The 24,553-nt window shown below is 43.6% G+C and overlaps 1 protein-coding gene across 1 annotated transcript in view; it reads left to right on the top strand.

The window, feature by feature from the left end:
* The window catches only part of LOC148685126 (disks large-associated protein 4-like), a 187,923-nt gene that overhangs the window by 148,249 nt on the left and 15,121 nt on the right, over positions 1–24,553 (top strand). The window contains exon 3 of the mRNA XM_088674579.1: positions 3,467–4,516. Within this exon, the coding sequence (XP_088530705.1) occupies positions 3,563–4,516 (954 nt within the window). The 5' untranslated portion in view covers positions 3,467–3,562. The remainder of the gene's footprint in view (positions 1–3,466; positions 4,517–24,553) is intronic.

Below are 24,553 nucleotides of genomic sequence, written 5' to 3'. Positions count from 1 at the left end.
AACTTCAGCATTTTTTACTGCTGTGTTATAATATGTTAGCATTTTATATTGCCATTCCTCCTTGCTCGGTATCTTACTACTTTTCCAGTTTGATCCAATTAACACTCTGGCCGCTGTCGTTATATACATTATGATACTCCTATCGTTTGGCTTAATTCATAGCTGCCAAGTTTTCCCTTTTCTCGCGAGGAAGCCTATTCAGCATAAGGGAAAATCCCTGTAAAAAAGGGATAACTTGGCAGCTATGGCTTAATTTCCTCATTTAGCATTCCTAGAAGAAATAGTTCGGTGTTCTTTTTGATTGAATACTTAAGTATTTTTTTTCATCTCGTTATAAATCGTCTCCCAATAGGGCTTGATGTTTTCACATCTCCACCAAACATGGATGTAACTTCCTAGCTCCTTTTTGCATCTCCAGCACTTTCCATCACTACCTCTATACATTTTGGCCAACTTTTGTGGAGTCAAATGCCACCTGTGTTGCATTTTAATTAAATTTTCTTTAAGGTCATAGCTTGGCGTGTAATTTGTGTCCCTGTTCCATAAATTTTCCCAACTTTCTATCTTAATTGTTTTGCCTTAATTGTTTTGCCCTCCATATGTTTTGGACTACAATTCCCATCTTCCCCAACCACTGGTCCTGCTAGCTAGGGATCATGGGAGTTGTAGGCCAAAATATCTGGAGGGCCGCAGGTTTGACATGCCTGGTCTAGAGCAAGAATGGCCAATGTGATGGCCTCCAGATGTCATTGGACTACAGCTCCCATTATCCCTGTTGATTGGTCATGCTGGCTGGGACTGATGGAAGTTGTAGTCCAACAACATTGAGACAGCACCCTAGTATAGAGCCTCTTTACATACAGCTTCACATGCATAGACTTTATGGAAAACTTCAAATGAATGTATGTATGTCAGAGCAGGAGTGTAGCATGGGGGGCTTCTGGGGCGATTGCCCTGGGTGCATTGGGAGGGGGCACGCTGCTCATGCTGCCCTCCCTGAGCCAGCCATGCAAAGCGGTTTGGGGAGAGCAGCATGAGAAGGCTGGCTGGGATCCAGCGCCCATGGCTGTTGTGTTCTTCTCATGCACCCTCACCGAGCTGCTTTGGGAGGAGTGTTTCTATGGCATAGCTCAAATCTTTAAATGACAGCTCTTAAAAGGCATAGCTCTGATCTACCACCTGAAATAGTGACCTCCTCCAGTTGCAAGCCTTAGACTATTTTACAGGGTTACAAGTTGTGTGGACCTCATGTCTAGAACCAGGCAAAGGTTTTGTAAGCTATGCTTACAAAACATTGCAGGCCATCACAAGCCAAAGCCTAGTCCCCATGATTAATGACCCGGCCTGACAGCAGCCAAAAGATCCCATCAGTAAAGCAGAATGAGACATCTTGTCACTCTTTTCAGGTGAAGAGGGGTCGCTAAAGAAGGCAAGCAGTGAATCTGGTCACAATCTGCTTGGACGTTCTTCTACCCAGCAAGCTCCATGGAAAGGAACACAATGCTTTTGCACATCTGTTATTTCTCCTAATGAGGCTTGTTGAGGAAAGGAACATCCTGGTTAATTGTGCCTTCTATCAGGTAGTGGGAGGGATGGAATGGCTTTTGATACTGTGTGACGCATAGGCTTTCCACCTGTGGCATGTAGAGGAGTGTGTAAAGCATATGCCTTATCCTACATCGGGCCATTAAAACTTGAGATCCTGTAAGCCAGCCAAGCCTGACCAGATGGCCCATCAATATCATTTCCCACTTCTAATGATGGTGGCCCAAATACCTAGCAATTCTAAAGAAAGCAGGCATGAAAATGCAATAATGCACCTGGCTACCCCAGCTATTTCTGCAAGGATGAAAGCATCTCTTTGCTCTGGGGTAGGAGCTAATTGCTTGCAGCAATCAGGAAGGAAGATTTGATGGCTATTATCTTAGCATGAATAGCTGCAAATGCTCTTACTAATGTGGGATTGTGTGCAGAGGACTCTGTGTCCCTCCTCTCCTATATACATATTTATGGGCAGATCCATATGGATGTTCCAGAGCACAGAAGCATGACTGATGCTCCTGAATTGTCCTTGACCTTTCTGCTTGTCCAATTAGCATTGCTGAGGGGGTGGGGGGAGATGGAATCATGGCCCAATGCTATGCTGCCCCAACTGCCTACACCCTTTGAGTGGCTTGCATCTTCTCTCGGCGAGTTCCTCATTCACAGCCTTATCATTGCAATCGCAGGGAGCTGGAGAGTGCCTCGCAGCTGCTTACTTCTAAACTCTGGAGTGCCTAATGCACAATAGCATGATGAGGAATGGAAAAGGAGCCAAGCCAAAGCCCTTGGCAAGCCAGGATTTGTAAGGGAAGAAAAGAATAAAAAAATAACATTGCCTTTCATATATTTCCGCAAGCACTTATCAAGTCATAGCTCTTTCATGCTCCAGTCATTGCGGCTGTGATACGAGGCTAGATCCATCCTCATAAAACCCATAGGCAACATTATCAGGAACAAATTCATAAGGGAAGGGAAGAAAGTTCCTTGATCCATTTATACGTTTTCTTCTTACAGGTTGATTCTTGGATCTAAGCTTGTTTAGTCCCATTGATTTCAGTTAGATTAAATCAGCTTAAATATAAGTGCTTCTGGTTTAATTGGATATGGATCAGGCTACTGATTCCACCTCTTCCACCTCTAACCCAAACTGGCTCTTAATATTAATCACCGAGGTTTCCTTTAAAGAATCTATGGGCTTTCCAGCTGATTCCAGAGCTCCCTCCCATTTATAAAGTTGGGGGAAAGTGACTGAATGAAGAGTGCATAGATTTTTCACTCATTTGGATCTATGACTTCATATGCCCTCAAGCAAGTGGCAAGATATTTTGAAATTCCCAGCTAATTAGATGGAGTTGATGCTAGATGAGAACAACTGGAAACATATTTCATGGGAGTCAGCTTAATAGGCTGGGAGATCTACAGATTCATCTATGAAACCGGGCAGATTTACTTCTCAGATTGTGAGGGGAGGGGAATAATCAAAAGAGAGCATTTTAAACCTATTCTGCTTTGACTGTCCCAGTTTATATGTCTCCTGGGTGCCATAATGTCCATTTGATCTGCCAGTGGTGTTTATGTTTACATCTGGGACCTGCTAAACAAAGTTGCAACATGAAGTAGGATTCCAGGCATTCTGGCCCCCTCCAGCCATGGTTTTCTGCCTGACACCCCCTAAAACAGCCATAGGCACTGAGCATGCTCAGTGTTGTTTTTTTAAGTTCTCCCCCCGCCTAATCCTTTTTTCTATTTATTTATTTATTTATTTATTTATTATTTTTAACTTGCAAAGCTTGGGGTTCCTCTCAAGCCTACAGATGCTGGTGCACATTTTGGCTACATAAACAAGAACACTTCTGCCTAAACATTGGAAAGAAAGCATGTTCCATCAGTTACAACCTGTCTGTTTGTCTTTCTTTTACTCTAGGGCAATCTCCCAAAGGAGAGAGCGTGACCAAGGAACAGAGTTGAACTAACCTCAACACCATCCTCCAGAAGCAATGCTCTAGAAAACCTTTGCACCATGAAGGGGTTAGGAGATAACAGAAGCCGCCATCTCTCTGATAACCTGGACTCCCCTCAAGACTCTCTTTATGCCACCCAAGACAGGAATCCCTATCTCCTCAGCCCCACAGACTCCTACACAATGGACCCTCGATTCCCCACGCCCAACTCTCTCCACAGCGATTGCCTCCTTCCACTCAACAACCAGATTTCCAACAGCAGCACATTTCCACGGATCCATTACAACTCTCACTTTGAAGTGCCCGATGAGAATCCCTTTCCAAGCCATGCCCAAGCCACCAAGATCAACAGGCTCCCTGCCAATCTCCTGGACCAGTTTGAGAAGCAGCTGCCTGTCCACAGAGATGGCTTCAGCACTCTCCAGTTCCAGAGAACCTCTGATGCCAAACACCGGAGCGAGAGCCCCGGGAGGATCCGGCACTTAGTTCATTCAGTCCAGAAGCTTTTTGCCAAGTCCCAATCCCTGGAAGGGGCATCCAAAGGCAGTATGAATGGCAAGAAAGGCACTGAGGACTCAAAGCAGAACCGCAGGAGCAAAAGTAAGGACCGGGCAAAAACCACCGAGACAAAACGCAGGACCAGATCCAACATATCGGGCTGGTGGAGCTCAGATGACAATCTAGACAGTGACACCTGCAACTATCGCAACCCTATGGGCCTCATGACCCTAGGCAGACAGCCTGATCACAGCCAGCCTAGGTACTTCATGCATGCTTACAACACCATCAGCGAACATATGCTGAAATCCTCCAAGAGCAATAATGACCTCAAGGTCACCCCCTGTGCCAACATCCCCATCAGCAGTGAGTCCAACTACATCAAGAGAGGCTCCTGGTCCACGCTCACACTCAGCCATGCACGGGAAATGTGCCAAAAGGCTTCCGCTACCATCGATAGAGCTTTGCTGAAATCCAAGTCCTGCCATCAAGATTTAGCCTATCAGTACTTGCAGGTGGGTGCTGTGCTCATTGCATGAATGTTTCATAAAGGGCACTCTGATTCACTGTGGCCAGTGGTGTTGTTTGCAGGGAAGTAGCAGGGTTGCAGCAAAATAAATAATTCATTCTGTGTTTCCATCCATTCAAGCCATCCTACCCTATTTTTGCATGGTCACAAATAGAGCTTGATGGGAAATTTGCAGTGGAGGCTTTCCTATTCAGGTTAGACTCGTGAAGAAATATTCTAGTCTGAACTCCCCAGTTATGAGAAAAGTAATAACTCAGGGTCCCTTCAGACACTTAGTATCTTGCAAGACAGATTCAAGTGCATACCAGAACCTTAGATTTGCACATTTAAAGTGTGCACCATAAAGGACTACACTAGGTGGGTAACTATTTAGGTAATGTAGAGATATGCCTGGGCAAGATCTGAACGGCTTGCTCTCCTTAGGTGGGGGAAAGCATTCCATTAAGACGTTTGCTCACCACTTATAAAGCCCACTATCAGCTATTCTCCCTTACATAAGGGACTCCACTCCACTAAACTCATTCAATCATTTTGACCATTTTAGCTTTCTTATAGTCAGAGTCACTGAAGGGTTAGGCGCAATCCTGTGAACTCATTTGGACGAACACCATAAGAGTATAAAATACAGAAGTTTAAAATCAAGCTAAGGACCATGTTTTCCTTGGCTGCTCTCAGACATTTCACTGATCAGAAAGGGGCAAGCTCTGTGTTACTAAAAATATACATAGGAACTGTGCTTGATCTGAAGAAGAAAAAGTACTGTGTCTTTACCCTATCAAATACGTGTCCTCTTAAGGGAGGCCTATTTCTCAGTCTAAGAGACAATGAACCTGTAGCAACTGGAAATAACTCCCTAGAACGTCTCCATTAACTTTGTCTATCAGTGTGATTTTATTGGAGAGTTTCAGTGTCTGAAACTGTGTTAAATAACAAGAAAGAAGTAGATGACAGGAAGAAAACGTTTAACAAGCCTCTGAAACCTAAATCTACCAAAGATGTTGGAACAGTTATTTGTACGTATAGAATCCCTTAAGGACCTTTGACATGAGGCACACAAAGTTTCTTATCAAGTTACATGTGCATTACTTGACATTTTTTTCTCCCAATTCCAATGAAAATTTATTTATTAAAAATCAAAAGACCATGATTCATGATGTGTGTCCTCACTTCCATACACATAGTTGGAAAGTTGTTGGTTTTTTTACTTATCTGGCATCAGTTGTGGGAAAGGATTAAAAGGAATCATCTTTATGAACGCAAAAGCATTATTTGGAAAAAGTACTGGGTGGCATAAGATACACACCTATAGAGTTTGGGCAACTCCCTGTTTCTGAGGGGCTTGCTTTCCAGGTCAAAACACATTTTGGCAAAGCGTGCATAAGCCCACCCAACACCACCACACCCTGCGCCCATTACACCCATTCTTCCCTCTTCTGGATCCAACAGGATCTGTGCTGCAGTGGTCATGCATCAAGTGGACTCTCCTAAAATGGTTGCCATCTGTAATACTAAAATGTTGACTGAATGTTGTCCTTGAGACATAAAAACACATTATTGACAGTACTGTATAATGTAAAAAGCTGCCCTGGACATAAGTTGTTGTTGTTGTTGTTTAGTCGTTTAGTCGTGTCCGACTCTTCGTCACCCCATGGACCAGAGCATGTCAGGCACTCCTGTCTTCCACTGCCTCCCACAGTTTGGTCAAACTCATGTTCGTAACTTCAAGAACAGTGTCCAACCATCTCGTCCTCTGTCGTCCCCTTCTCCTAGTGCCCTCCACCTTTCCCAACATCAGGGTCTTTTCCAGGGAGTCTTCTCTTCTCATGAGGTGGCCAAAGTATTGGAGCCTCAGCTTCAGGATCTGTCCTTCCAGTGAGCACTTGGGGCTGATTTCCTTCAGAATGGATAGGTTTGATCTTCTTGCAGTCCATGGGACTCTCAAGAGGCTCCTCCAGCACCATAATTCAAAAGCATCAATTCTTTGGCGATCAGCCTTCTTCATGGTCCAGCTCTCACTTCCATACATCACTACTGGGAAGACCATAGCTTTAACTATACGGACCTTTGTCGGCAAGGTACTGTCTCTGCTTTTGAAGATGCTGTTTAGGTTTGTCATTTCTTTTCTCCCAAGAAGCAGGCGTCTTTTAATTTCGTGACTGCTGTCACCGTCTGCAGTGATCATGGAGCCCAAGAAAGTAATATCTCTCACTGCCTCCATATCTCTCACTGCCTCCATTCCACTGAATGGAGGCAGTGGACATAAGTTAACCCAGATTTTGTTCCTAAATGGTTGAGTTGATTTCCCCCTCCTGCGTCTCTTGCAAATAAAAATTAGGGAGAGACTTTAACTCGATTGAGGACCTACTTAGAAAAGTACCATCATTTGTATTTTCTACTCCATTTGTGTCAAAACATTACAATTATAGGCAAGTGCAGAAAACTCCCAACTGATTGACATTAAATGAAATATACAAGCAAGATATCAAAGCTGCTTAAAAATAATTCAACAGAAGCCCTGTGAACCTCCTCACTCTGCCCTGCTACTGATATCAATTGGCCAGATCCTTGAAGTGTGAAATAAGTTCCTTATTTCTCAATGGCCCTTGTTTCCTTTCCTGTGGGACATGCTTGAATAACATAATTGGATCTTGCATATGAGTTTGTCTTGGAAGAAAGGGCTTCTGATCCAAATGCACTGATGCTCAATTGGATAATTCCGGGTGTGATTCCAGTTTCTGCAGATCCTGAGTCCCCTACCCTACCCCAAAAAAGCCACTATACTTAGTTACGACGTTATATTGGGCATTGGTATAAAGCAGTTCAGGATCCAGTCCCATTTTCCAACACAGTTAAGTCATACAAGGCACGGAACTAAGTGCAATTAACAGGCACTGTTTAAATAACAGCAGAGCATGGGTGAGGAGAGGAGAGGTTTAACTCTTTCTCTCCATTTTCCAAACCCACCATTGCATTTCAAGGGAAACTCCTGAATCACACTTGCGGAGTCTTCTGAATTGCATATAGCAGCTTCAGAGTGGAAATTTTTGTTAGGATTGTGCCATGGAGGGAAAGAGTTAAGCTCCCTTTTCTCATCCCCCACAATCCAGAGGCAGCTCAGGCTTCCCCTCTGCTGCTATTTACATAACAAAATCCATGTGCCTCTTAATTGCATTAATGTAATACATATGGTGTCTAGTTAGGAAACTAACCTCTTAAGCCAGTGCTCAGCCCAACAATCCCTGTTTCATGCAATATAGGAGAGTTTCATGCATCCCTAAACCATAGCTGCCAAGTTTTCCCTTTTCTCGCGAGGAAGCCTATTCAGCATAATGGAATTTCCCTTAAAAAAGGGGAGAACTTGGCAGCTATGCCCTAAACCCCAAATAGCATCTGCTTCAACACAGGCACACATATATGACAGGATCACAGCAGCTATGGATGTTGCCTCTATTTATTGCTGTGATTGTTGCTGCTGCTGTTTGCAATGGGAAGATAACTTCAATTCACCACTGGACAATGGGGCTCCCTAAAATACACCCCCCCAAAAAAAATCAGTGGCTTTTTTTAGTTTGATGTGAGTTTGACACACTGTTAAGGTATTGGGTGGAAGTATTTGTGATAAGGCAGAGGGTGGCAGGTGGAGTTATTCTGCCTTCCCCAAGCCACAAGAAGTGCAAAGAAGACTTTGCGGAATTGGTTTCCTTTAAAAGAGACTCCGGGCATGTTTGTAACAATTTGTGAACCCCCTTACATGTGCGTTAAGAAGCTGTTTTAGGACACAAGATCCCAGGTGTCTGGAGCCAAGGATTTGGGCAGCAAGAGGTCTACCCTCCTTATTCCCTGAAGTACGGGATCAGCAGCTTGCAAGCAGAGGGAGTCTACTGCTGGCCTGATCTCTGCTGTTCTCCAGCACCACCACTGAAGATGGCCAGAGAGTATACTGCAGTTTCAGCTGAGCAGGAGCTCATGACCAAAAGAGCTAATAGGATACCATTGGCTTGTTTGGGCCTGCCTCCTTACTCTCAGCTGCTTATAGTAGCTTTGCTACTATTACTAGGCTTCAAAGTACTACCGGTATGAGCTGTAAGTACACAAGCCTAAATTCACACTCACACTCGCACACACCTTCACTGCAAACATATTCTTTTTTCCAATACATTTATATAAAGCTTTTGTCCTTTAAGAAAAACCTTTGAATTCCAATCATCCGAGCAGATCCTTGATTACAGTGAATTGACCTGTTCGTATGAATGATTCTTCTCAACCCACCTTGCTCCAGGGAGATGTTATTGCTTACAAACATAACTTGATCATTACCATATATTTCCCAAGCCCTCCAGCTTTGTTGCCTCACCAGGTTTTGCGATTTTTGCACTTTGCTGAACTCTTTCAGATGTTTGACACATGAGAATCTTAGCTTTTGTATTGAGAGGCACATTTCTATCTTCCATGGGTTTATCTTTGGGTTAGTCAGCACAATCCTTTAAAATATGACTGAGCTATCATTTTCCTTTGCATTGCCCTTATGGTAATCCTTCCTAGCATGATAAGCAGACCCTTGTGGAATGGATTGTGGGTGGGGTAATGTCTTGCTGAGGTACATTATCAGTTTCGGGGACATGAAAATGAGAATGCGCATCCTTTATATTGGGAGGGGATGTGTGCACAACCTTCAGAAAATTAAGCAGGTTTCAAAAAAAAATGCAATAATTTAATGTGATTCCTCCACCTATAATCTAAATTGGCACAGTCCCAGGAATACTGTACCATGTTATTACCATGTGGTTTTTGAGGGGCATTTGTTTTATGCAGAGCTGCATTGTTATAGAACCCTTATAGAAAGTCACATCTAGCAAATCTAGATGGTAAAGCCTTGAAACAATAGTGATGAGAAGACTATTATTATTATTAATATTAGTATTATTAATCACTTCCCATGAAAATACCTCAAAGCGATTCATGATTTAAAAAGCCCCAGATTCAACTAACCAGCCATGCTAGCAGAAGCCAACCCTAGAGCTCGCACTAGTGCAATGGGGTTTCCCCCTCCCATGTCCCTGTTCCTCCTCCCAATCCTCTCTGAAAGGTCAAGTGATCCCACCACCCCTCACAACAATGCACAGGCAGAGAAGAGGAAGAATCATTCTGTCTGGGAAACAGAACAGAAGGATCAGAAGAGTGCAGGATTGAACTCCTCCCATTAAGAATTAAAAGTGACTTAAGAAGATAAGAGCCCTGAAGGATCAGACCCAATGCCTATCTACTCCAGCATCCCCTTTCCAGTAGTGCTCTATGGGAAGGCCACTAGCAGGAGAAGCATGCAATGCCCTTAACCTACTATTGTTCCCCAGTAACTGGTAATTCACAGCACAGTTGTCCACGTTTCTATGCAGAGATAAGCTCCCTTGAGTCCAGAAGGATTTCCTCCCAGGGAACTGAAGCTTCTAAGCCTCCAGGTTTGGATACTGTGAGCTGGGACAAAATGGGCACAGAGAGAGGTCATGCCCTCTGTTGGCTAATCATCTCTACCGAGGACATGCACAAAAACAAAGTTTGTGTCTGTTCTTACATTTTACGTTGCTTTTAAATTTGTTTCCAGTGCCGCACACACCACTCTAGAAGCTGGGGAAACAGTGCAATGAGTGAAATGACCTAACCTTGCCTCACAAGAGACTTCTGTGCCCTGAGCAGTCAGCTGCAAACCACTAGGCAGGAGCGCAGTGCCACAGTTGTGCATTTCAGGGTTATTGATTAAAACTAGAAATGGATATGATGAGGAGCATTGCTGAGATCAAGGCTTAGAGCTCGGCCTCCCCATTCCAGAGGTCAATGGGGTTTTTAGTTTTGCAAACGTAAACTGTGAACCAGGTCTTGCAATCTTATTGCAGTGGTATGAAAAATTCAAGATAAAAATATCCAAACCTATACTTGCCCCCTATTTGCCTTGGGTGGATAAGCTTCTTCTACCTTTCCCCATGAAGTCATACGGAATAGAAACTTTCAAAGTGGAAGCTGTGTGTGTGTGTTTTAAGTATTTTTGCAGCTGGGAAAATAATCATGGAACAATGGTCTCTGTGGGAAATGTGGGATTTGCTTCAATTCAATATAGAAAAAGAGAATTGAGAACTTACGAAAATCTTCATTGAACTATTTCTAGGCTTAGCCTGAAGTGCTAGGTTTCAAAGAGCTGTGCAGAAACTGCCACTGAATGTGAGCTGGACTAGGAGAAAGTGGCAGCGCTTGGGCAGGGAGGAGAAAGAGACCAACACTCCTCAGGAACAGGAAAGTCTTGGTGTCCTTTGGCTGCACACCTCTTCATAAAATTATTCAAGGAAGGGTTATGGCTCAGTGGTAGAGCATTCACTTTGCATGCAGAAACTCCCAGGATCCATCCCTGGCATCTCCAAGTGGGGCTGGGAGAGAATGCTGAAGAGCTGCTCCCAGACTAGATGGCCCACTGGTCTGACTCAGTATAAGGCAGTTGTTCCTAAGTACAGAGAAGAGGCTAAACTGCAGCATTTATTCAACTTTTAAACAGCCCCTCATCCAATCATCCAGGGCAGTTTTCAAAATACTGGTGGAGGCTGGTCTATTATTAGAGTAAATGGGACACTTGCTTGCCGCCTTATGTGTACAGTATCTGATCCAGGCACTGGCTGCCAGCATCCCCATCCTTAGTCTCAGCAGGGAGGAGGATGGGAGCAAGGACTAGAATGAATTGGCTCTGGTGCCACCTACTGTTGGGCTCCCTGCCTTCCACCCTACCAATCCCCCCGAGCACCAAGTGCCACTGTAAAATACTATTTTAAAACACTGCCAATAAAAACTATTTAAACGGTTTTAATAAATCATTCTTGAGTTTCAAACCACTTTAGTAACAAGTACCTACAGTGACGCCTTCCAGACTCTCTCACGGCTGCCTCGATTGCTGTGGTTGTGCTTGTTTCTGGCTCTGGCTCCACCTAGTGTTGGCCTCCTGCCTTACACTGCATCAGTTCCAATGGGCACGAGCCACCACTGGTGGCTTTTGCAGGGAGCCTATAGACTGGTGGACCATCCCAGGATGCATAACAACAGCCTGCCTGTCCAGCAGCTCTTTATTATGGCTGAGGGAAAGTGACACACAGACCCAGCTCACAAGCATTTTGTGTGCTATGTTAGTGAGGGATGTGGGAAATAAGTCAAAAGCCCAGAAGCTTTACTGTAACCAGAGGTGTCAGATGCTATTACTTTGTCAAACAAGCACAAAACATTTCATACAAGTATTGCAAGGAGCGGGCAACGGGTTTTCACTGTGGGGTTCCGGTGATGCAGAAGTGCCGGTTGATTAGCAAGTGTCCACATCTCCCTGCATCCTCTGGGGACAAGATAGCAGTGACAGGGACCGACAAAAAGCTGTGAGCTCTCGAGCCAATGAGAACTCCCAGCCAGCACTTGTTTTATTTATGAACTCTCCAAGGCTTGATATTAAGCAGAAGTGAGATGTTATCAAAACACTGTTTTATCTCATTCGGAGCTTCTGACCGTACAGGTACTGTGGGCAGGAGGAGGGAGGTGTTAGACCCTCTGTCTCTTCTGCCCGGTAACTGAATCAGGAGGAAGAGTCCCACAAGGTGATCCAGGCATCCTCTTTCAGCCTGGCGTGCTCCCCTTAGAAGGCTTATAACTGGGTCAGATGAGTCCCTTTTCCGTATGACTCTCTTCCATGGTCAGGCTGCCAATCTAAAAAAGAAATGATCACGTTTAGACTGTAGGGTAGGCTTCTGCATGGATGCTGCATTGGTCACATAAGGAGTAGAAACAGCATTGTGTCTTCCAGGTGTTTTGGACCAGAACTCCCAGCAGCCCCAGTCAGCAAGGGAACTGTAGTCCAAACCACCTGGAGGACACCGGATTGAGGAAGGTTGGAGCGGAATTTTTCCTCCAACATCTACCAGTAAAAACACGGCAGGATTGGGCCACCTATCAGCTGCTGAGAGACCACATCCTCCAACATCCCAGTGAGGCAAATCAGAATATGTCCTTAATGGAGGCCACGCCTCTCTTATGCAGGCCACACCCCCTTTCACTCAGGCCACACCCCCTCCCCCAGCTCCCTCATTCCTTTGAAGATGGCAGTATCAGCACCTGTTCCTTTTGCTATGCCTTCCAAATATGACCCCTCAGCAATGCACCTGCACAGTAACAACAGATGTATTGCATTCTCCATGGCTCCCATCTTGTCTCTTGTTTCAACTCTTGATTTTGGCCAGGACAGAGAGCTGTCCATCAGATTCTTTTCATTCCTTCCCTTGCCTTCACTTCTTTCATGGAGGCAGCCATTTCCTTGCTTAACAACAGGGCTTCATTAACCATATTGCTAAGCACACCACAGAGCAGGGACCCAGCCCAATTAGGGGCCCCGCTGCTGTGGTTTAATTATTTAGGGTTCCCCAATGTGAAAAGCATGTTCATTTTGCTCCCAGCACCAGGTTTCTTTCAAATTCCTTGCAGCTGAGAATGCACTGCTGTTCTTTCATCATAAAGCAGGGCAGCATTGAGCATCTCCCCAGCTTGAGGTAAATGTAAACCAACGGTAGCCTGACCGCCATGGCGAGTAGAGGATTCTCTGTCGTGCAAAATACTACTTTGCAGGACAGGGAAGAATACATGGAGCAGAACTTTTGGGGCTTCTGTATGTGATCATATGTGTGACGGACAATGTATAAAATTTCCTGGGCTTTTATGAGCAAATGGTGGTAGATGAGAGGCTGGATGTTTCAAGGCAGAAGATGGGATCCAATTGTGCTCACAGCTGGGAGAGGGCCTTAGCTCAATGTTAAAGTACATACTTTGCGTGCAAAAGGTCTCAGATTCCATCCCCAGCATATCCCGGTAGTAGGGCAAGGAGAGAAACTCTGGATAACAACTGCCATTAAGTGCATGCAGTACTGAGCTAGATTGACCAATGACCTGCGTTTCTATTGATCCAGTGGAGGTGTCTGCTAATGGAGGGGATTTTTTTGCTAAATCCTCCTTACAACTATAGAAAGCATACACACACCCAGCACTGTCTTCCATCCTGTTCTGGAGAGTCCGCCAACTCTCTGAAATGGATTTTTGTGGGTGCTGGGGACTGTAGGAGGGAGGAGGGGTTGCATTGCATCTTCCATTAATGTACATCCCTCCGGGGTGGGGGGCGGGAAACCCTTCTGCAGTTGCAAAACCACCAACTGGATTCCACCCAAAGAGCCTCAGGAAATGACTTGGTAAATTCCTTCCTCTGTGCTTCTTGATCTGTCACTGTCTGACTACAGCTTTGGCCGGGGAGGGCAGGATATAAATAAAACAAATTATTATTATTATCGCATACATTCTCTGGAAAGTTCATTTCACTCTTTTCATATAGCGTCGCATATAAGGGCCGCAGTTGTTCTGCAGTCACTATACATCCTCATATCAATGTTCTCGAATGCATGCAAGATTCAAGTATAGACCTAAGGGTACATCAATCACAGCTACTTATGAGAGATTAATACTCCTGAATACAGTGAATATGCTTTAACCTATTTGCATTCACATACTTGGAAGAGAGATAATTTTCTTGTGCTCTCAGAAGTGCACAGAATCCTTAGGCATCCTTTTTTGAATGAAGTCCCAGTTGTTGCCTTATGGGACAGAAACGTGAGCTTATGCAATGAAACGGAACCCTTTCTGGACAGGGGAAGTCCAAGAACCTAAGTTGTGTGAGACCTTATCTGAGGTTTTCAGAATTCTGTTGGAGAACCTTCACATCAGGGGTAGAGAACTAGTGACTTGCAGGTGTTGCTGGACTACAACTCCCATCATCCCTGACCATTGGTCATGATGTCTGGGGCTGATGAGCGTTGAAGTCCAGCAACATCCTGTGGGCCTTATAAAACTACGGCTTCTAATGCTTCCTGGAAAGAGGGGATGACTGATCAGCCAGCTTGAAGTCTGTAGTGTGGAGTTGCTGGTACTGGCATTGACCCAATTAGAAGCCTAGGGCTTAGCTAGGGGACGGGGTAGGCAAGTTGGGAGGCACTGGGCCGGCTGTGGCTCTGAGCACTACCTGAAAGTAACCTAAGGCACAAACTAGCTTTTAATATTGTCTTGTTTCAAGAGACAGTTCCCATTTTAAGGGTTCATCCTTAGTCAGTGTCACAAAAACTCTAGTGGGCATTCCAATTAACTGAGGCACTGGTATTCCAGATGCAACATCACAGCTCCAGGCCGCAGGTTTTGACATTTTGCATTGCCAGTGCTGTTAGCTATTCAGCCTTGCCTTTAGCAAGATTCCCTCCCCTTTTCATCTTGATGCTGATCTTCATCTGAAGGAATATATGTATGTTGGGCCCTGGCGTATTGGGAGCCTAGGAAATAAGAGGCTTGATGTTTAAGGGACAGAACATCCCGGAATCAAATGTCTTGGGTTTCATACATGCATACAGCAAAAAAAAAAACCACCTGAGATCATCTGAGATGCCCTCTGTCCTGTCAATCCAGAATAAAGCCTGAGATGGACCAATATATTTAACTCATAGCATTCTGGACCGCTGGCTAGGAGCAACAAACGAATTTGGGCTAGAAGGAATTTTCACTTATGAGAATCTGCAGGGTGAGAAGTGTGCTTTAGAGAGGGGTTAAAACTTCCCTCCAAATCCCTGTAGCAGTTTAATATTTTTCTGCCTCTTTGCAATCTTGACCTGTGGCTGCTTCAGCTCCCATTGTTTTAACAGTGAAAGACTTCTCTCTTGTGTAATACCAAGCAACCAGGGCTCACATAGTGACTGACACCATATAGTCAACCAATGCATCTACATGGCAATATCATTGAGGGTAAAGACAAATCCTTCACTTTCAGTAAGAATGAATTTAGAACCTGAAGCAATCTGGGTTATTGCTCGCTTTCTTTTTTAACTGAGACACTTTGTCTGCTCACTCTCACTGTCACTGTCAAATTTCAACTGAGAGGTTTGTGGGACCTTTAAGACTAATAAATTTATTATGGCATAAGCTTTCTTTGGACCATAGTCCACCACATCAGATGCATGAAGCATGTTGCAGGTACATACAGGTGAAACTCAGAAAATTAGAATATTGTCAAAAAGTGCATTTATTTCAGCAATGCAACTTATTATTTATTATTTTTCTTTTAATTTTGACAAATGCTTTCTTTTGGAAATTCCACAGGAATAAAACAAATAGTTACAATCATAAACAAAAATAAACATCGCTATGACATTTCATTAATTATATTCCATTTATAGTTGACCCGCCTAACGACAAATAATGACAATGGCAACAAATCAAGGCTTGACATATCTTGCTTTGCATGTCATGCATCTATCTCATAGATTGGTTTCACCTTTTAAGTTGTGTTACTGAAATAAATGCACTTTTTGACGATATTCTAATTTTCTGAGTTTCACCTGTAGGTTGGGGGAGGTTTTGGCACTAAATGTGCTAATGACAGGATGTCTGTGTTGTCATTTTGTGAATGACCATTGTTCAAAACATAATTATCACCTTCTATATTTTTCTGAATTTCCTTTCCTTGTGACCTCAAAGAGTGCATGCTTCTGAACAAGTGATAGGGAAAAAATGTGTTTCTTGGAGATTATGCATACTAAATGGAGAGTGTGCATATTGCCCAGAGAATGTACCAAGTGCAGTTGACCAAGTACCAAGTGCTCATTCCCCCCCCCCCCAAGATCTGTTGGAGATTATGCATATTAGCCTGATAATGTACAAAATTCAACTGAGATGTTCACATCCACCAAAGCCTATTGGGAATGCTGCATAATGACCTGGGAATGTCCAAAATTCAGTTGATATATGCACATTTCCCAGGCTCTGTTTTCCAAGTATCTGGAGAATGTGCACAATTCACTCTTCATGGATAGATTATATACACATTCAGGGTCGTACTCAGGATCAAAATTGGGGGGGGGGGCAAGCCATGGTCGATCAGGTTGTAACATTTCAGCATGGAAAAGGTTGTAACATTTCAGCATGGAATAAAATTAATTTTTATTCTAGTTACATGTCTTATACCAATATCATTTTTCTTGGGTTTGAGAAAAACTTGTTCAAAACTTTCATTTCAATCCAGTACTGATTTTCCTTGAAGAATTTTCGATGGACGCTCATCAGACACAACGCAGTCAGTCTGTCCTCTCCCATTGCACTTCTGAGCCAGGTCTTTACCCATTAAAATTTAATTTTCTACAGAAATTACTTAACTTACCTTTTTGGAACCAGTTTCTTATATCCATTTAGGCAGCCTCGATGTCTTCTAAATGTAAATAAGAAGGTAAACTAATAGCAGGCGGCTCAGTTTAGCGACAGGCGGCTCAGTTTAGTGACGCAGAACTCACTAGACCCCTCTAGAAGATTCCCTCTTCCCTCTGCTAGAGACCTCTCCCTCCCTTGAACCCAATGGCTGGCTGACATAGATTCCTCTACTAGTCGCTAGGTGGCTCTAGATACTTCTCGGTTTTTACACCATTTCAGTGTGGTAAACAACTGATTATTCACCATCGCCCTACCTAATTTTGTTTTGTTTCATCACTTTATAACCATTTTATTTTATTTTTGCTTCTAGGGGGGCAGCTGCCCCCTGCCCCTCGCTGGTTACGCCCATGTACACATTCTCCATGAGGTCTGGTGAATGCGCATAATGGCTGGTTGTTTTGCAAATTAAACACTCAACTTATATTCTCCATAACATGTATCTGTGGGAATCCAGATACATGTTCTTTGTATAATACATAGAGAATCCTATTCTTGAATTTTCTTCACTAGCTGACTCCAGAGAGTCTCTCTGCTGCAAAAGCCCTCGGACTGGAAGGTGGATTTTCCACTCAGCTGCTTCTCTCTTTCTGTTTACGCTCTGTTTCTTTGGGTGATCAGGGGATGCTCCTGGCACATTTGTGGCAATGGGAGATTCGCTGCAGTGCTCAAAGCTTCCTCTTCTCTCCCCCCCCCTTTTCTCCAACCCACTCATTATCCTAGGATGGAAATAATAGGTAATTAATAACTTCTCAAGAAGCATACATTTCCTGAGCAGAATAATCCTCTTGGTGCTGAGCTTCCACAGAGATGATTGGTCAGTCAGGCATGCGCTGAAGACATAGCATCCTTAGTGCACCAAGAAGGGTTTTGGAGGGGGGGGGGAGTATATAGTAGAAAACTCAGTTGGCATGCTTAGGTTCAAAAACTTGGGCATGTCAACAACAACATTTCTTCCCTTCTCCTAGAACAGACACCCCCAAACTGCGGCCCTCCAGATGTTTTGGCCTACAACACCCATGATCCCTAGCTAACAGGACCAGTGGTCAGGGATGATGGGAATTGTAGTCCAAAACATCTGGAGGGCCGAAGTTTGGGGATGCCTGTCCTAGAATGTAGCCACAAAACTAAATCGGAACCAAATATCTGCAGTAAAGTTCATGACTTCTCATACAGCTTAACTGAATGGCTTCATAAGCAGGTCACAGTGGGCCACTGTCAGTTCCTCCACCCCCTTTGGGCCAAAGTATAAAAGGCCCTGTACTACCCAGAAAAGCTCCCCTGGATGGCATAGTGAGGAATCAATGGAGGCAACAAAGTACTTTTTATGGGTTGTATTTTGTTTTTGTTGTTTTTTGTTGCATTCACCTGGAGTTTTTCTCTACTTGCATTCAAGCCATCCCCCCACTTGTCTACTCCCCAGTAGCATGATAGAGCCATGTAGTGGAACAAAATGTACCGGGTGAACTCTGCAGTTCTTACTGCCTTGCTTTTTTGTGTTGTCATTTCTGTGCCTTGTGTTCTTCCTTGAGTCTTCTCACTGTTCCCCAATGAACTTCCCTCTCCATGAAAGTTCTGGCGCATGCCCGGCTGACTAACAACTCCACTAATCATATTCCTGGATTAGGGCTGCACTTGTCGGGGCAGGTTCCAAATTTCCATGGACTCACCTTCCCAATGAAGCTTTCTTTGACTGTAAGCAAAAGGTTCCATAGGATGAATGATGAATCAAGAAAAATTATTAATCGATCAGCTAAAATGAATGCATGCCTATTTTATATGCAAATTCTGTTCAGCTGAAAGATCCATTATATGATGTCACACACCATCATTCATATTCCCAGGTAAACAATCAAGGCAGGGTTTGTTTTTGTTTTTAATATACAGTGATACCTCAGGTTAAGAACTTAATTCGTTCTGGAGGTCCGTTCTTAACCTGAAACTGTTCTTAACCTGAGGTACCACTTTAGCTAATGGGGCCTCCTGCTACTGCCGCACCGCCATCGTGCAATTTCTGTTCTCATCCTGAAGCAAAGTTCTTAACCCGAGGTACAATTTCTGGGTTAGCTGAGTCTGTAACCTGAAGCATCTGTAACCTGAAGCGTCTGTAACCTGAGGTACCACTGTAGATGTTTTCCAGAGAGAGATGAATAGAAATCTGAAAATTAGTCACAAACTGAAAAATCTCAAAGGGATTAGCTAGGTGGCTGTTGTTTATAAACTGAAAAGAGCCTTTATTTTCTAGCTTAAAATAGATTCTGGTTTATGTAAACAAGAATGGGCTGGCTCTTTAAGGAGCATGGCCCTTATTCATAAAACTATTCATAAATCTAGATTATGACCACCTTGAAACTCAATGGAATTCCCTTCCATTATTTGCATTGTTAATCTAAGATAAGGATGTGCATTGTGCAACCTGTGGCCCACTGTCAAAAGCCCTCTGCAAGCAATTGCTTCACACTTCTGGCAAGGGTGACCTATTCCTCCACTGGCAGCCCATGGGGAAATGGGGGAGGGGAGAAGAAGGTATCAAAAAGACAGAAGAGATAAGGAAAAGTGGGTGGCAGCACTAGCAGGCAGTGAGACAGCAGTACTCACTTGACCTCCTGTCACCAGCGTCACTGCAGCTTACCAGGAAGAAGAGGGGAAAGGGCAAGTTGGTGGTGAGGTCAGTGCAGTGGAAACATGCCAATGTGTTTGCACCACGCTGACCCCACTGCCATATTGCCATTCTCCCTCCCAGTAAGCCACAGTAGTGCCAGGTGATGGGAGGCCATGTAAGCACCAATATTCCACTGACTGCTTCTAGGTAGCAGAAAGAGAGAAGGAAATGTGATTAGCAGAGAAAGCAAGAAAATGGTGACTCCATGCACTTATGGTTGTGGCCCCGTGATTGCGGGCTTCAGTTTTGCCCACAATCAGTATGTGACCCAAAAAGACTACTGCAGGTAGAATGTGGTCCTCAGCGTGGGTCGGGGGAGAGTTGTCTACCCCATTCTTGACAATAGAATGGCAGGATTTGAGAGCATTTATGAAAGACCCTATCAGTGCTTCCAGCATGGAGTAGTAGCCCTGTTTCCAATTATCGTAGCCAACTACATCATGATAGCTAAGCCAGTGCCATGGGCAGAATGAGTCTCGAGCCTTTGAAGTAGGGTGAGCAGCTGCAAGAGAGGGTCGAGTTTTTGCAGTTGTTTAGAAGAAGGAATTTCATCAGAGGCAGCTTTTTATAGCATTGTGCTACCAGAGTGAAAGAAGCTATAGCTGGGGAAATCTCTCTTCAGTGTAATATTAAAGAGGCAGGAGCCCTGTTTGCTGATTGCATCTAATCATTCTGTGGCACATTTCAAAGAGTCTGTCTCTGCCTGTAGGTTTCTCCATTTCTGTGTGAATGCTAGTAGGACAGAGTGTGTGAATTAAGAGAAGTGAGCCAGGATGTTTATATGAGAAGCTCCAGAATACATGCTCTGATGTGAAGCCTGAGTGCATTTAAGATCATTGGAACTATTCTTTGCACCATGACAAGAGAAGTTGTAAAAAGTGTAATAAAAAAAAATTACAACAGAGGTGCATATCCTCAGCGACAGAATCTTCTTCCCTCTCCTTTGTCCATGTTACAACTGGTTTCAAGGCAGCCTTGTAAATAAGGTTGCTTCCAGACAACCTGCTTATTGAGCATTTGTCCTGATTTATTTGCAGGGATATCAGACGGCATTGGGTATTTATTTAACATTCATTATGATTTGTTTGCTGGGAGATGATGTTGCGTCAAACAAATGTTATCCCACACTTTGCAGTGCATTTTCCCATCGTTTTCCTTATTGCAAAAAGAAATCTTATTTGGGGGTTGTAGGTGGCTTTGTTGCTCAATATCTAAATCAACTTTGATTGCACAACTAGCATTTGCCAGTATGTGATTGAACCCCACCCCAAAACAGCAACCGTCCGAAATTGCTCTGAAACCCTGAAAGGCACTAGTCAGCAAAATATACGGATAAATAAAATACTATCCTGCTGGCAGCTGGAAAAGGAGGGATGGAGAGATTTGTCCTCCCTCCAACAGCCCACTGCCTTTTTTAGCTGGATGTGGGGGACTGGCCTTTCCTTTTCTCTTTTTGAATTTCTTTTGAGGGGGGGGGGTATTTTTTAAAAAATACTGTACAATTTAAGTCGATACAGAACAAAACTGTCAGAGCCCACTGGGTATGTGTGTCATGTAAACGATTCCAAGTATGGATCCCCAAACCCTGAGTGTTCATTCGCTTTGTGCCACCTGCTGAAGATAGCAATTTCATCTGGGAGGGGCTTTCCCCTCTCTGGTAGCCTGCTTGGTTTCTATACTAGGCATAAAGGAGGATCAGAGCCCTTCTCTGCCAGCCTGTACACTCACCAGCATGAAATTCTGACATTTACCTGCCTGCCTGCCTGCCTTCAGTCCCTTCTCACCTATAACTGCAAGGCTTGTCCTTAAATACAAGGCTGCATAACATTAAGGCATCTATGGTGTGCAGAACCCCAGATGATGAAAATTAAAACTGAGGTCAGTGTTCTATGCACCAGTCCCACTAAATGAGACTCACTTCCCTTGCTGAGAATAGAGACCCAAACTGTGCTCGTGGGAAATCCCACTGGCTCTCTGTGTCACAGTCTTCAGCAAACTGCACCGTTTTCTCCCTTCCATCTGCATGGAGTTGATCTAGTTTCTAGTAGAAGAGCTTTCTGACCTTGATATACCCATACTGGTCTCCCATCTCTCCTTTTTTCACTCACTTCCTTGCTGCTGCACACTCAAAATATATTTGGTCCTTTTCCAGCTCAGTTTCTTCCCTCTTTTTTTTTTTGCGTTTTAAAATTTTTATTGAGGTTTAGTCCAAAAACAAACATATCAAATTTTTAAGACAAATATTACAATAAATCCGAAAAACTTAACTCAACTGACAATTAATCTTCAAACACAAAGATAACAAAATCATTTATACTATTATTGTGATGTTGACTTCCCATCGCCTCCAGTAGTGCTTCTCATCTTTTTTTGCAAAGTACATACTTTCCTCTTCATCTTCTTATAATTTCTTTTGTACCACAATGAATCCAATCATACCCATAACTCTTATACTCTCTAATACAAAGCCGGTCATTCTATGGCTGCCATGGATAATACGTTATAATTATTTTTCTCTTGTATATATCTCCTAAACACATCCCATTTTTGTGCAAACGACTGTTTGGTGGTTCCCCTTAGATTGTCTGTTAGTTGGGCCAGGTTTACCATATCTGACAATTTATTTTGCCACTCATTAATGGTTGGGACAGTGTCCCCTTTCCACCTGCCCGCAATTAGCAGCCGAGCGGCTGCTGAGGCATATAAAAAAATCTCCTTATACTTAACCGGTATATCCTTGTTCAGAATTCCCAACAAAAAAGCTTCTGGCTTTTTTTGAAAGTTTAGCCTAAATTTTTTTTTCATTTCTTCATATACTGCATTCCAAAAGTCTTTAATCATCCGACATCTCCACCACATATGCATAAAGTCCCCTCTTACTTCCCCACACCTCCAACATCGATCCGATATACTCTTATACATTTTGGAGAGCTTGGCAGGTGTCAGGTACCAGCGGTAAAACATTTTAAACATATTTTCTTTAATGGAGTACAACACTGTAAATCTCATATTGTTCTTCCAGAGGGCTTCCCACTCGTCAAGCATTATGTTGCGGCCAATGTCTTGGGCCCATTTTATCATGACCTCTTTCGTCGCTTCTTCCTTGACTTCCCAGTCAAGCAAGACAGTTTCTTCCCTCTTCATCCATCAGGAACTATGCCTAATTGGTAAAGAACATCAGAGAGTACTGTGAGAAAGGAATGGTTGTTGAATTTTTCTCCTCCTGATAGCAATGACAAAGTTTATGACATAATTTTGCTCTTTCAGAGACTCTGCAAAGTCTATGCACATGTGCACACACACGCACACACACACTTAAATATATGTACATACATATATGTTACATGCATTCCTAGAAAGCAAAGTCACACATTCAGTTCAGAAAAGCCCTTCAGAAACATGGTTTGGAAGCATGGAAGACCACTTATGATGGTTATACACACATCAGCAACAAAGAGGAAATGTATCACTGGGGGGGGGGGAGAGATTAGCACATGCTAATTTACGGTATATCTAAAGGTGCAAGTTTAGAAATAATTACTAAGACTGAAGCAGAAATACATCTCACCATAGTGGGAAAGTCTAGTGCCCCAGCTCCTTTCCTCACAGGGTAAAATTAGACGTGAAAAAGTGAGGGGAAGAAAAAGGAAGGAAGAGAGAGAGAGAGAGAGAGAGAGAGAGAGAGAGAGAGAGAGAGAGAGAGAGAGAGAGAGAGAAAGAAAGAAAGAAAGAAAGAAAGAAAGAAAGAAAGAAAGAAAGAAAGAAAGAAAGAAAGAACACCCATATGCTCTCCTTTCCTAATGTTTGGTCAAAATGACTTTCTGATGATGAGAGCTGTTTGACAATGGAGCATCCTGCTTACTCTGGGTCCAGTGCACTCCTGCCACTACTTTGAAAAACAGCATCCACACAATGTTAACCACAATCCACATCCATCATGTATTCATCCTGTTGTTTCCTATGAATTGCCAGATTTTGCTGCATTTTCCCCTCGAACCAGCTTTGATTCTAATGGAGAGATAAAACTCAACCTTGCTGCATGTTCATCTGGTAATGTGTACACAGCCTAAGACGGCTACCCCTCTGGAAACAAATGCACGTGTTTCCTAAGCATGGGGCTCTCTCCTTCACACTTTACACTTATTTATTTCAGATTTGGGGAGTGTTCACCTAAAAGTGTAATGTGAGAAGCAGCTTCCAACTCGGCTGCTAGCAGCAGGCAGTTTCCTTCTGCCTGCTTCTCTCTGGTCTCAGATGATTCCTGATTACACCTGGCGGCGCTTTCCCTCCCCCAGCCTTACATTGGTCATGCCATAGTGCGTACTGTCACTTGGGAGTGCTGCTTTTCATCTCCAGGCAGGCAGTTCTTTTTTTTTTTTCTTCCTCGCGGTGTGAAATTAACAAGTTGAAGCAAAGGCAGGTCGAAAATCTCCACCGCCCCCCAAAATGGTCTAATCTCCAGTCAGACGTGACTCCAAGGCAGCTAGTGGTAAAGTGCTTTCAGAAGGCTTGTGTCTCCTTCATTAGGAAAGGTCAAAGCCAATCACCCCAGCGGTAGTTTGAGGAGAACAAGATACAGGAGTCTTATTAGGGTGATCTGTCACTGGAGCCTTTTTGCTTTCTACAAGGGCAGAAGAATGCAACATCCACAAGCCCATCATGGACTTCTTTTGCTACCACTTTCCCCATCCTCTGTAGAAGCAGATGGTTGGTGGCCCTGGAGGATGCACAAGAAATGAATGCAAATAGGCAACCTTATGATATTTTCTGCGTGCTGAGACTGTACAGATCTCATATGTCAAGAGTGAGGAGCCTGGGGCCCTTTGGATGCTGTTAAGCTCCAGCTCCCCTCAGTCAGCCAACAAGGTGAGGAAGGATAGTTGTCATCCAACAACCTCTGTAGGGCCACATGTTCCCCAACCTTATCATATAAGAATACGACTTTCATCTGTGATCAATGTGATCAGGATGGGCATGTGCCCTGCAATAGATTTTAAAGAATCATATTTATGTTTCTTTGAACTTTTTAAAAATAAATGTCATTGTTTTATGTGTGTGTCCTGATTT

The sequence above is a fragment of the Zootoca vivipara genome, chromosome 7 (genome assembly GCF_965207765.1).
Source record: "Zootoca vivipara chromosome 7, rZooViv2.hap1.1, whole genome shotgun sequence".
In the NCBI taxonomy this organism is placed as follows: Eukaryota; Metazoa; Chordata; class Lepidosauria; order Squamata; family Lacertidae; genus Zootoca; species Zootoca vivipara.
The sequence above is the reverse complement of the archived record's forward strand: the minus strand, read 5'-3'. Positions and strand labels throughout refer to the sequence as shown.